A 12,188-nucleotide genomic window follows, 5' to 3' on the forward strand; every position below is an offset into this window, starting at 1 on the left:
ATTGATAACGTCTTTGCATGAAACGCGTAAAAAAACAGTCAGTGGTACAACACATTAAACTGATAATGGCATGAGTCATGCCGAAACATTTCCGTCTTTTATAAGTTTTTTTTACGAAAATTTGAAATTTATTTTAATTATCTGTTATTCCTAAAACTTACCAGGCAATCGAATCTGTTAAAAAGCGATGCGAAGTAGCCGTGAAATCCTAAACAGTACATCTTGACTATCATTTCAATGGTAAATATTCCTAAAAATAATTTATTTGCTATATCTGAAAGAAAGGAAAACAGATGGAAGTCAGTTTTTTATCTCGCCTCACGCGTTGTCTCGACCTCTTTCCCTTGATAACAACATTAAATGAAAGCTATCTGCGCATTGGCGGTATGTCACCTCAGGGGAGGGGTTGGTGGCGCTCAAAGTACATTGTTTCGAGCCACATAGCACAGTAAGGTAAGAAGCGAGGTCTGCTCTACTACCTTCAAGTGATTCTTTCTTCATAATCAAACTTATCAAGAGAATAGTCTCTTCATAAAAAAGCGAAAAACACAAATAACTCAAATATAAAAAACAAACAAACACAAATAAAAAAGCTTACCTAAAAATTGGGTTAAAAAGTCAGGTTGATCATAATGTTCCAATGCTAGCGTCAATGAATTTAAAAATACAACAACTATGACGATCCAGTAGAAAGCTTGTGTTTTTACTGCTTTACGCAGCTCCCGTCTAGCGCGGTGATGCCATTTTTTTAAAACTTTCCTGTCAAAACGAAACAACGCAGAAGAAGTTGATGACAAAGGAAAATGAAGACGATGGGAGATAAGAGAGGAGAGGTTGCAAAGTAAGACGGGAAAGAAAGGACACATTACTCAATCGAAAGGCACTCCAATAGCCTGCCTTGGATAAGTTTGAACACAGGCCGGGGGAACTGGGTCTGGTGCATCCAGTCGAGGCTAAACGCTTAGTAAGGGCGAAGGGGAGGTGAAGGTTTATTATTGATACAGTCTCCTTACTTCTCGTTGTGACACCAACCATGGTGGTGCGCATCATGTTGGGAAATACTGTCTTGTCTCTCATTTCTATCGATCATTTCGATGTCTTCAGTTCTGGATTGTCTTGATGCTTTGGAAAAAAAAATTTACTTAAACCGTACTGAATACTTACAACCATACACACTTCTTTAACTCACTCTTTCTGGCCGAAATTTTCTTTGCCAATTCTGACCTTCAAATTTTGCTACGGTAATAAAGCTTCAAATCACAAGCGTCCAATTGCACCATTAAGTCTAAATTCATGAACCTTAAACAAGTAGTCGTACTTTACAGTCCTTTCACAATACGAAGTTTTCGTATCGCGTTCGCTTTCGCATCACGCATTACAGCACGCATAACAGCACGCAAGGCACCGCCACACACTTTCTCAGATTCACTACCTCACGTCGCATTCCATACTGTAAGAGACCGATGAACGACACGTCCTATCAAAAGATAATCTTAAGGTATTTATTATCACCGATTCACTCTACATTTTTCTGAAAGAAATGTGATACCGCGACCTAGATGTTGACGACTCTCACTTTCATTGCAATACTTACAGGTCTTCTTGGAAGCTTTTGACTCATCACCACTTTCACTTTCACTGTCGCCTTCAATGTCCTCTGTTTAAAGAAACAATATAGAAATTCAATGGATTCGAGGCGTGTAGATGTGTTTGCTGACTACAGTGTACTTCAGTCATCTTACCAAGTGACTTGCAGTCCAAAATCCGTATCGATTCCAATTTGTCTAAGGTTACATAACAGACAGCAAGAAAAAATTTTTCTTAAATAAACGTCATCAGACAAAAAAAGCTATTTGTTTTTGCCGCCAAAACTACACGCACTAATTCCCTTAGCGATTAAGGTGAATTATAATGCGATGGTCCTTAGAAAATCTTGCTTATAGTGGTTTGTTGATAACCGAGAAAGTGATAAAATCCTCTTTAGAGAGACGCAATGAAGTAAATTTCAAAATCTGTATCAGCTGACTTTCACATCCGTCCAAATTTCGTTTATTGAAAAATCTACTTTGATTTGCAACTGTCAGTCCTTTTCCCAAAGATTAAAAAGACCAGTGAAGCTTTTTTTTCAATGTGTCACGTACCAGCCTGAGTAATCCAGTCGAGGTAGCCATTGTAAGCATCTTCAACTTGTTGCTTTTCTCTAAACTTTTGGAATTCACCACTCTTCTGAGCTCTCGCCTTTTCCTTGGCAAATTCTCTGTATTCAGAAAACATTCAACGTCAAGCTACACATCCACTACAGAAGACATTTCTCATTATCCCTCTGTCCTGCTCTCGTCTCAACATGAAAAACATCTTTATTCAAAGACGAGCATAAATTCGATACCAATCCTACACTACATACTAATTTTGTCACAAGCACATTAAAAGAGAAAGTACGTTTGATTATGCCTACCACCCATTTGAAAGAACAAACAAGCAAACAGAAAAAAACAATGTTACTTACCCACTAAGTACACCAAGAACTAAGTTGAGAACGAAGAAAGATCCCCAAATGATCAGAGTAACAAAGTATACCCACGGCCAAGAGTTCCCTACTGCATCATTTATCTGCAAAACACACAATCATAATTATCAGGATCCGAAATAAACTTTTGAATTTTTGCTCTAACACCCAGTGGCGATTAATCAATTTTGCTCAATTCGCCATATGGAAGAAGTTGGTCGTCGCCGAGAAATTCAATACGTATAAATTTTCGCCAATCAACCAAATACGATGGCTTAAATTCTTACGACGTTCTTTTGCTTAAAATACACTCCTACTGGCAAACGGTCACCATTGAGTGTATAACAGCGCAGCGAAATAAAATGACGAAAGTTGCGTTCCCTGAACGCTGGCTCGCATGAACATCACTGTCAAGACTGTAAGTCAGTCGCGTGCTGTCGATTAGCATCAAAATGCTGATCTCCAACAGCCATTATTCAATCGCATGATCGACCAGCTGTTCGCAATTTCAGACCCTGATTCATTAATCGTATACATTCTCAATCACCTGAATTTGCCTGTGTTGTAGTTGATAATGATTCAAGGCTGAAGTGAATTCTACCAGGTTAGAATCAAGCTTTCCTCTGAGCCCACTACATAATTTTTTTTATCTGAAAGTCATTTTAAACTACAACGTATTCCAAATAAAGAGGGGTTCAATTCTGTTCGGACACTGGTATGATACATGAACAAACCAATAACTCACCCAGTATAATACATCAGTCCAACCCTCAAGCGTAATACACTGGAACACAGTCATACAGGCCAAGCCAATATTATCAAAATTTGTAATTCCATGATTGGGTCCTTTCCAGCCTGCCTCACACACCTGACCTGCATCCTTATCGCACTGAAATCCTGAACTTCCAGAACTACAGGGGTGAGGTTCTTCAAATGATTCTTCACCTGGTGTCAGAAATGGAAAAGCAGATGATTCTAGGATTTACTTGCCTCTCGATTACTATCATGCATTTTTCATAAGCATGTGGTCTTCCATTTTGAAGGGGCCTGATGCTTAGAGTGTCAAACGCTGGACATAGAGATCTGGGTTAACTCCCTAAACAGGCCACTGTCTAGTGTTCTTTGGCAAAAAAAAATTATGCTAACATTCCCAGGAGTGTACAATATAGATGGTAACAGTGAAATCAATTGAAAACTTATTAAAATGTGGGAATAATTTGCATTAGAGCATTACATCCTCCCTACTGAAACCAAATATGCTTCACTGTATTGCATTCTGGGTTACTATAACCAATAAAAATTTGAAAAAAAGCACAGCAAAATGTGCATGACCAAGTCGTGATTAACATAAGGTTTGCATCTGATTGGTTGAGAGAGTCAATGGCACAACTTTTCTAGACCAATCACATAGCAAAGTAAAGCAAAACCAAAGCAATCCTGGGTTATTTTTGTCACACTCCACTGAAACCTGCTTTAAAATAAATGTATTTTAGAGAACAATTACCTGTCACATTATTATAGCATGTCTTGTGAAGCCGACCCATAAACAATTCCACACCAATAATTGCATAAATTATCACAACAAAAACAACCAGCAAGGCAATGTGGAAGAGTGGTATCAGTGCCTTGATAATAGAATTTAATACAACTTGTAAGCCTGCAACAAAAAAATATCAAAATAAACACTTATTAAAAAATTATATCTATTATTTTTAAATCTATTAAATGCTATAAAAATTCTTACACAAGAATTACTTAACCTTTTAACCCCCCTGAGTGACCAAAACAGAATTTCTCCTTACTTTATCTATACAATATCATGCAGACAAGTGATGAGAAAAAAGAAAAATATCAATTATGAGATTACTAATTGATGTGATACCAAATTCTCCAAACTAACATAATGAGAATTGTTTGGCAGATAGTAAGGAGAATTACTAATAAGATCTTGAGACTTAAAGGGTTAAGTAAAGCCTGAAAAAATCCAGCCTTCAAAAAGATTCAATCCAAAATCAGTATGAATATTCTCCATACAGCTCTTCATATATTTCCTAAAGGGCTGGAAAGGAGAATTTATTTACCAATCAAAAGCTTCTCTCATTGGTGATCATTTCCTTAATTCTCATGACCTTAGTGTGTGATTCAGGGGTGATGTTGTAAGGAGAATATAGATGCTAATCACTCTTAGGGTTTAAAGGGTTAATCTAAGAAGCTACACATTGGGAGAAAGCCAAATTATTTAGAGGGTTCATCTTTCTGGTAGAGGAATCTTAACCTGAATTTGATCAGCATCTGTTTGTTTTACAAGCTTAAAAAATACAATTTTGTTTTTTGGTCACTTCAGCTATGCACCTGTCCTCCAATAGATCATAGGCAAGAGCCAATTAAATGCACATTACATAATTTAGCTTATCATATTATTGTAATGAAGCATACTTAACTCTTTCACTCAGAAGATCTCATAAGTAATTCTCCTTACAGTTCTTGTAATGTAAGTTTGGAGAATTTGATATTGGATTAACTTATAATCCACTAACTGATATTTTTCTTTTTTCTTGTCACTTGTCCGCTTGATATTGTTTTGATATTGTAAGGAGAAATTTTGTCTTGGTCACTCATGGGAATTAAACGGTTAATACTTACTTGGAACACCAGACACAAGTCGTAGAGGTCGCAGGACTCTGAAGGCCCTCAAAGCTTTCACATCAAAACTTCCTGAACTCAGAAATGCTTTTACTAAAATAGTTGCTATTCTGAGGAGAGAAATTTCCAAAAAAATGTACTGTTAAGGTAAAAGTGAAACCTTCTTTAAACAACATGGATTTGTGTGCGTGAAGATGTGAATCTGACAAATCTGTATGGCAAAAAAAAACTTTCTTCAATGCTAAATACTCCATTTTCTATACCTTAGCATCATGCAAAAACAACCCTGTTAATACTAAAGGAATATCAGTGGTAAAAACTACTTTATGTAACTAATGCCCCATTCACACCAAAGCTTAAACATGTTTAAAAGTTGTTTTGTTAAACACAGTTTAATTTTTTTTTTCTTCATAGAAACTATTTAACCGAATATTTTTGACTTGAATGCAGCACATTGGAAATACAAGTTAGCTAGTACTTGAATCCAATGGAAAATCAAGTTTTTCAGTTCTCTGTTTATAATTTTCATTCAATGAAAACCAGTTTAACAAAACATGTTTTGCTGGTGTGAATGGGGTATAAGGTGTTCAGAAATCAATAACCAACCCCCCCCCCCCAAAAAAAAAATCCTAGCTATGCCTCTTTCTTTTTATGCCACTTTCAAAATGTAAAAAATGTTATTATCAATTCGTGTCACTCGTCACTCTCTAGTAAGAAAGCATACACTCACAAAACAAAACCCTTTACACCAAATCATCAGTTTGAAAATTCTCCATATCATTCTGTATACATTTCCTATAGTACTTGCGGAGTGAATTTGACCTCACAACCATTTCCATAATTCTTGTGACCTTCATGTTGTGAGAAATTACATGCTTATCACTTTTAAGGGGATAAAAATAATTGCATCATACTTACCCTACTACAACAATTACAAAATCTAAAATATTCCATCCATTACGAAGATATGCTCCAGGGTGGAAAAGAAATCCATAAGCTATTATCTTTAGCACAGCTTCCATTGTGAAAACTGCCAAAAACACATACTCTGCAACTTCCTGTAAACAAGTATTAGACATCTGGTTAGTCAAGCTTCCTTAACCTTTTAACTCCCATGAGTGACCAAGACAGAATTTCTCCTTACAACATCAATACAATATCAAGCAAATAAGTGATGAGAATAAAGAAAAATATTGATTAGGGGGCTATTAGTTGATCCAATACCAAATTCTCCAAACAAACATCACAAGAACTATATAGCAGCCTGTAAGGAGAATTACTAATGAGATCTTGGGAGTTAAAGGGTTAACCTTTATACTCTGACCTTTGGCATGTTCAGTTTTATCTTATTAAGATCAGTTTATTGAATATTTCTGCCTAAAACCTTCTGTTTTTTGGTTTTGGTGTTTATTTTGGTCTGCAGATTTTCCATTTTTTGGAATTAGGTTTACAGTTTTCATTGACAATACTAATAGCTTTTTGGATTTGGTATCTGATGTGATTTTCATTTTTTTTCCTATTTGGGATCCTGTTCCTCTTCAATCTGAGCGGCAATTATGCACTTCCACTGATCTCAGTATAATCCACCACTGAATTGGATCAATTACAGTTTTGATAACTAGGATGAGGAAATTTATTGGTTTTGACAGTTTTGCATGCAGTCTTCAATTTCGATTGAATTCTTTTGCAGTTTTAAGGTTTTGGATGATTTTTTCCACAGTTTTACCGTTTTTAATAGACCCCAATGCCCCCCTCCCAATATAGACCCCAATCCCCCCTCCAAATATAGACCCCAATGCCCCCCTCCTTATATAAGCCTGCAAGTTCTCTATACTGTTTTCTATATGTTGCCCATGGTACTTACAGGGAGAATTTGCTTAATAATCAAGAGATTCTTGACCTTGCGATTATTTCCTTTATTTTCATGACCGTAACGTTTGATTTAAGGGGTGATACTGTTGGGACCTGGGTTGATGTGAGAAGAACATTTTAAAAATTCTTTGCAAATTTTGAACTGCGTTAATTTAAAAACAAATCAAGGTTCTTCCTCTTCTGACATAAATAGTCAAGTTTACACATAGTGAGTCCCAATCATTTTAGATTATATACCATTCTGTTCAAATTGAATGAATTTCACCACATTTAATTGGGCTCACAAAACAGAAATACATATCAAGAAAAAAGAAGCCCAAAATTCCATATTAGCCAGCACATGTCAAGAATATTCTCAAGTTAGAACAAAAGGCTACATAATTATTCTGAAATATTTTTTAACTAATTGGAGTGACAGTCTTGTGAAAATTATGTAGACAACTTCTCAACCAATCAAACTACTGGTATCAAACAAGAGACAGTCACCTCGACTAGGGGAGTATTTTTAAGCTCCTCACCAAAGTCATAGGAACATACACAACATGTAATTTATTTGTAAAAAAACTTAGTATAGAATTGATTCAAAATTAAAGCAAAGCTGTGGAAAAAAAAATTTTTATTTTGCAGCAGCCATCACATTGAAGCTTGGTAACACAATTAGCCTTTCAAGGAGACTGAAGAAGCTCTCTGGCAGAAAAATAAACTTTATCTAAAGCACGCTACACGCTTCTGCTTTGAAGAGCTATATTTAGAGCTAATTACATATGCAGAGAGATACAAAAGATCTTAACTGGGTAGACCGCATAATCATCAGGACAACTTATATGGCAAAAGTAAGATCTGAAACAGTTTTCATTCACTGAAGAGAATCAATTTCCAACAGACTGCTTGCTGCAACATGGATTAAAATTGTAAAATATGAAATCTCTGTGCATAAAAGATCAAAATACATCTCAATTCTATATAAATCTAAGCCAGCTATTTTATTTTTAATTACTTTGAAACATACAATGTATATCTTCGCTGAGGTTTTTATTTTTAATTTGATTTTGACTGTGTCACCTGTAAATCTCAGTTCTGGATTTTCAATATTTCCTTGAAAAAATGTTTTTTGCCAATTACCATTTTGGAGAAGGAAACCAAGATCAAAAAGTTATGAAAAAGCATTTTATTTTTTGTGCTAAATCCGACATTTCATTATTTTCACCTCTTTTCTGGATTTATTTAAACCTGAGTGTTTACCTTTGGACAAAAGAACCGGAATATATCGGCGTCAAAATGCACAAACTACACATATGTAAAACTCTGAGAACATGAATAAATCTGACGGCTAACTGGCAAGAATCAACAACGATATTCACCATTCAACCATTAAATAACTCAGGGTTCTAAAAATGTCAACTGCCTCATTAAAAAGTTTTCACGTTGAGCAATCAGAACTTTTCCTTCGCTAATTCAATATATATACCGAGATAAATGGCGATTATATAACAGACGTTTGATATTTTGTGCATGTCACAAGCAATAAGAATGTACTCTGAAATTAAACTCACTCAAATTCACTGATTTGTATCTTTTCATCGGTGCAATCAACCAGTTTTTGAAATAACAAATAAAAAGTTATTTTCGAAAGAAGTCGATTTTTAAGAACTAAAATTCTTCCGATCCGATCAAACGCTATAAAGAGATGCAAATAGAACAGACGCAAACCCGAAGCGATTTGATTTTCAATGAATAAACAAGTACTTATTCGCAAAGGTCAAGTCGATGTAACTGAAAGCTGGAAAACTGAAGCCTACTGGAGCATGGTGGGTTCTGTTTACATTTGAGTCATCCATTTTTCGCAATTTTACGACTGTGAAATTGACAACGGCGATTTCGGCGGATTACACGAACGAATTGCTTTGACTAGCATTAAACTTTAATTGGCGAGAAACACGATCAACTTCTACCTTTGTATCGAATGAATTAACCTTCATAAAAATTATAAAACCGCGATTCTATTTTTCAGGTTAGCTTACATACTGTACGTTCGTGATAGCAGAATCGCATCTGACAACGCGAGTTGTCTGGGTTTTTTTTCTTCCAAAACAGTAAATATTCACCTTAGCAAAAATGCACACACTATTTACGCTCGACGCCTGCAGTTGTATCTAATTTCTCTGTACCTAAACAAAGGTATCTGGTGCTCGAAATACAAACTTTACTAAAGACAATTACTGACACCTCGATCACCGATCATCTGTTCTAGAATGTTATCGCTGACCGAAGCCCATACATGTAAATACTGTCAATGGTATAAACACAAAATTCGGACCGCGTAAAGTCTCGTTTTGCCAAAGATTTAGGCTTTTAGCAGGTTGTTGAGCCAATAACAAATTCATTTGAAACTAAAACAAGGTAAAGCGTATACAGAGCAATAAATCGCATGAATATTTTTATTTTTCGCGTGGCACTTCGCTCGTTTACATTTGTGCAAAAATTATAATTTTTTTAACTGGTGCTTTGATCTCTAAGATCGCATGCTCTAAGCTCTTCCAAAAACAGATGATATTTTCAACGATGTATAAAAGCCGCAACCACATTTCACAGCATGAATATTCATCCATGTCAGAAAATTATAGAAAACCCGCACACCGCGTTTACAAGTAATCAAAAAGACTTACCAGGTTGTCGTTTATTTCACTGCTATCTTTCTCTGGAAGAGGCTCATACGCGGCGAGAGCGGCACAATTTGCGAAAATTGTGATCAGAATCATTACATCGAAAGGCTTAAGTCAAGAGTCAAGGAATACGTTTGAAGTTCGTTCCAATAACACCTTAAACTAGGCAACAGAAAATCTACAGGATAATAACTGCACGACCACGAGAAGCCAAACACCCCTACCGCAAAACCCAAATTCGCGCGAGAAATATTCTCTAAAAGGTTAACCACTGCTATTTAAAAGGATATTTCCATTCCACGAGATTTATGGCAGCACTTCGAATTGGATTGCCGAGAGAGAGACACAGAAGTGCTCTCTTCGGCCGAACAGCGTTTCCAGATTTTTTCTGTCGTTTGGCAGCTACAGATTTCGCATATTTCCCTCCGTGGCCGTTCAGCCGTGCTCTCGTCTGCATAAGGTCTGTCCCGTTCGGCCAGAATATCTTTGAACCTTGGGTAAAATTGGTTCTTGGATAGCCTGGAACAGTTCAATAAAAACACTCAGTTAGGAGTTAGTATGTTCCATATGCACCGCCGGTATAGTAAACTCGGAAAAAGCATCAAGTGCCGAACTCATATCGTGCTGCTGTTGGCTGTTTTCACTGCCCGGCCGACTCAAAACAACTCGCTAGAAATACTCACCGTTTTGTTCCATTATGGTTGCTTAAATTAGCCTGCTTCTTAAACATTTAGCTTGGACAAAGTAGTTTCACAATCATGTCAACAATTTCCAATACACATCATTAATTCCGTATTTATGTCCTACGAGTACACTTTATCCGCGTGAAACGCCAGAGTGAAGTGCATACGGGCACTTCATTACCAGAAAGTACAACTTTGCGTGACGCTGTCACGCTACGATTAACCCGAACAACAGTTTCCGTGACAACATATACAACCCTCTGTTACCTCTAGCCGTGCCCCTCGAGGGCTTCATCGAAAACTGCATCGTGAAAAAATGATTAGTTAAACATAATAGAATACGTTTTCCGACCTTTCTTTCGCCAAAATTTAACACATAGGACCGTTGGAGACCATGCCTCTTCACCAAAGTCGCATTAATACGATAATTTGATGACCACAAACCGATGTCACTGGGATAAAAAAAATTAATTCACTGGCAAATAAGTTATTACATCACCGTATCATATGACTTAAGCGTGGGTTGTCTGAGAACGCAATAAAAGAAGTAGACGAAATTAAAATATCTTAGCGGCTAACTTTTATTCCTCATTTCAAGAGCATTTATAGATTGTCCGCTAGAATTTTTCTATGAAATTCTAGGAGGTAAAAAAAGCGTTTACCGCTGTGGCGTTCAATATTCTTTTGAATCGTTATTTCAATCGTGAATGATAAAAATTCTAAAGGTTTCCAAGCAGCTGCAAATTAATTGTGGGAACGCATGCGCATAAGATTGAACCACCCACATGTAAAAAAAAAACCTACACGGAAGTAACAAGGGACCGGAAGGCTTTTTCATATTCAGGCCTTGAAAATCTCGAAACGATAGGAGGAAGATAAGAATTATATATCTTTTAAAAACATCTCAAGATCCAGGGTGAATCAAATGGCACGTGCTGTACCTACACTGCAGTTCAGGTTAATTCCTGAATAAATTATGGCATGAAGTCTAAACAGACACGGTTTTTTTTTTATTATTTCTCATGCTTAGAGACAAAACGCGCCGCTGTTTTGAGTTCTGTCATATGCATACAGACTTACGCATGCAATACGCGTTTGCACCACTACATGCCACCAATCGTTTCAATTTTAATAATTTTTTTCCTCTCCTTGTGGGCGCACACAGGAGCATTTGTTGAAACGCTTTACTTTGGCAGACCCTAACGCCAACACTCGATAAAAGATTATATCTCACATTGAAACGATCGCCTTCCTGTAATTAGGGTAATTTCACCTCCTTGGGAAAAATACCTCCTACTCCTTTCCCGTCGAAACTTGCAATAAGATCTCCATTTATTAAAAGCCTGCACTCACTAGCATTGGCGTCAATCATCAGCTTAACGGCCATTACAAATAACCAAAGAAATAATGAATCAAATTCCCAATTAGCTAATCGGCTGAGATTCAGACCACTCGGAAGAAGGTGGGCCTAAGGGGCAGGCGAGAGCTCAACAGCTCTCCAAAACGACAAAAGTCACGAACATTCTCATCAGGGGGAATTCACAATACCTTTAAGAAATAATTTGTAGAAAAATTAATTTAAAGAGGCGGCAGAACTTCTCGGATCTCCCGCCAAGTTCATTCGCCGGGAATTTCGCAGATCACTCATGCAGTCCAGTGGATGTGAATAGTTTGCAGGTGCCGTCTACAATAAAGGAACAAAATGAGGGATGCCCAAGAATTTAAGAGGAAAAAGTGTCATTGCCAGTAAGAGAAAGGCGTGCAAAACTCGTGCCTGTAATTATGTGAACAACTGATTTACCCTTTTCTTAGATTACCCTT

The 12,188-nt window shown here is 36.7% G+C and overlaps 1 protein-coding gene across 2 annotated transcripts in view; it reads right to left on the reverse strand.

The window, feature by feature from the left end:
- Positions 1 to 10,528, reverse strand: part of LOC131787309 (voltage-dependent L-type calcium channel subunit alpha-1D) — a 31,701-nt gene extending 21,173 nt beyond the window's left edge. For both annotated transcript variants that reach the window (XM_066158733.1, XM_066158732.1), the window contains exons 1-13: positions 10,368 to 10,528; positions 9,975 to 10,203; positions 9,688 to 9,793; positions 6,068 to 6,207; positions 5,150 to 5,259; positions 4,011 to 4,163; positions 3,252 to 3,451; positions 2,507 to 2,610; positions 2,142 to 2,257; positions 1,595 to 1,657; positions 1,014 to 1,122; positions 599 to 759; positions 162 to 274 (exon numbers count right to left, since the gene is read on the reverse strand). In XM_066158733.1, the coding sequence (XP_066014830.1) occupies positions 162 to 274; positions 599 to 759; positions 1,014 to 1,122; positions 1,595 to 1,657; positions 2,142 to 2,257; positions 2,507 to 2,610; positions 3,252 to 3,451; positions 4,011 to 4,163; positions 5,150 to 5,259; positions 6,068 to 6,207; positions 9,688 to 9,793; positions 9,975 to 10,203; positions 10,368 to 10,380 (1,617 nt within the window). In that variant the 5' untranslated portion in view covers positions 10,381 to 10,528. The remainder of the gene's footprint in view (positions 1 to 161; positions 275 to 598; positions 760 to 1,013; positions 1,123 to 1,594; positions 1,658 to 2,141; positions 2,258 to 2,506; positions 2,611 to 3,251; positions 3,452 to 4,010; positions 4,164 to 5,149; positions 5,260 to 6,067; positions 6,208 to 9,687; positions 9,794 to 9,974; positions 10,204 to 10,367) is intronic.
- Between the last annotated feature and the right edge of the window lie 1,660 nt (positions 10,529 to 12,188).

This window comes from Pocillopora verrucosa, chromosome 11 (genome assembly GCF_036669915.1).
Source record: "Pocillopora verrucosa isolate sample1 chromosome 11, ASM3666991v2, whole genome shotgun sequence".
NCBI classification, from domain to species: Eukaryota; Metazoa; Cnidaria; class Anthozoa; order Scleractinia; family Pocilloporidae; genus Pocillopora; species Pocillopora verrucosa.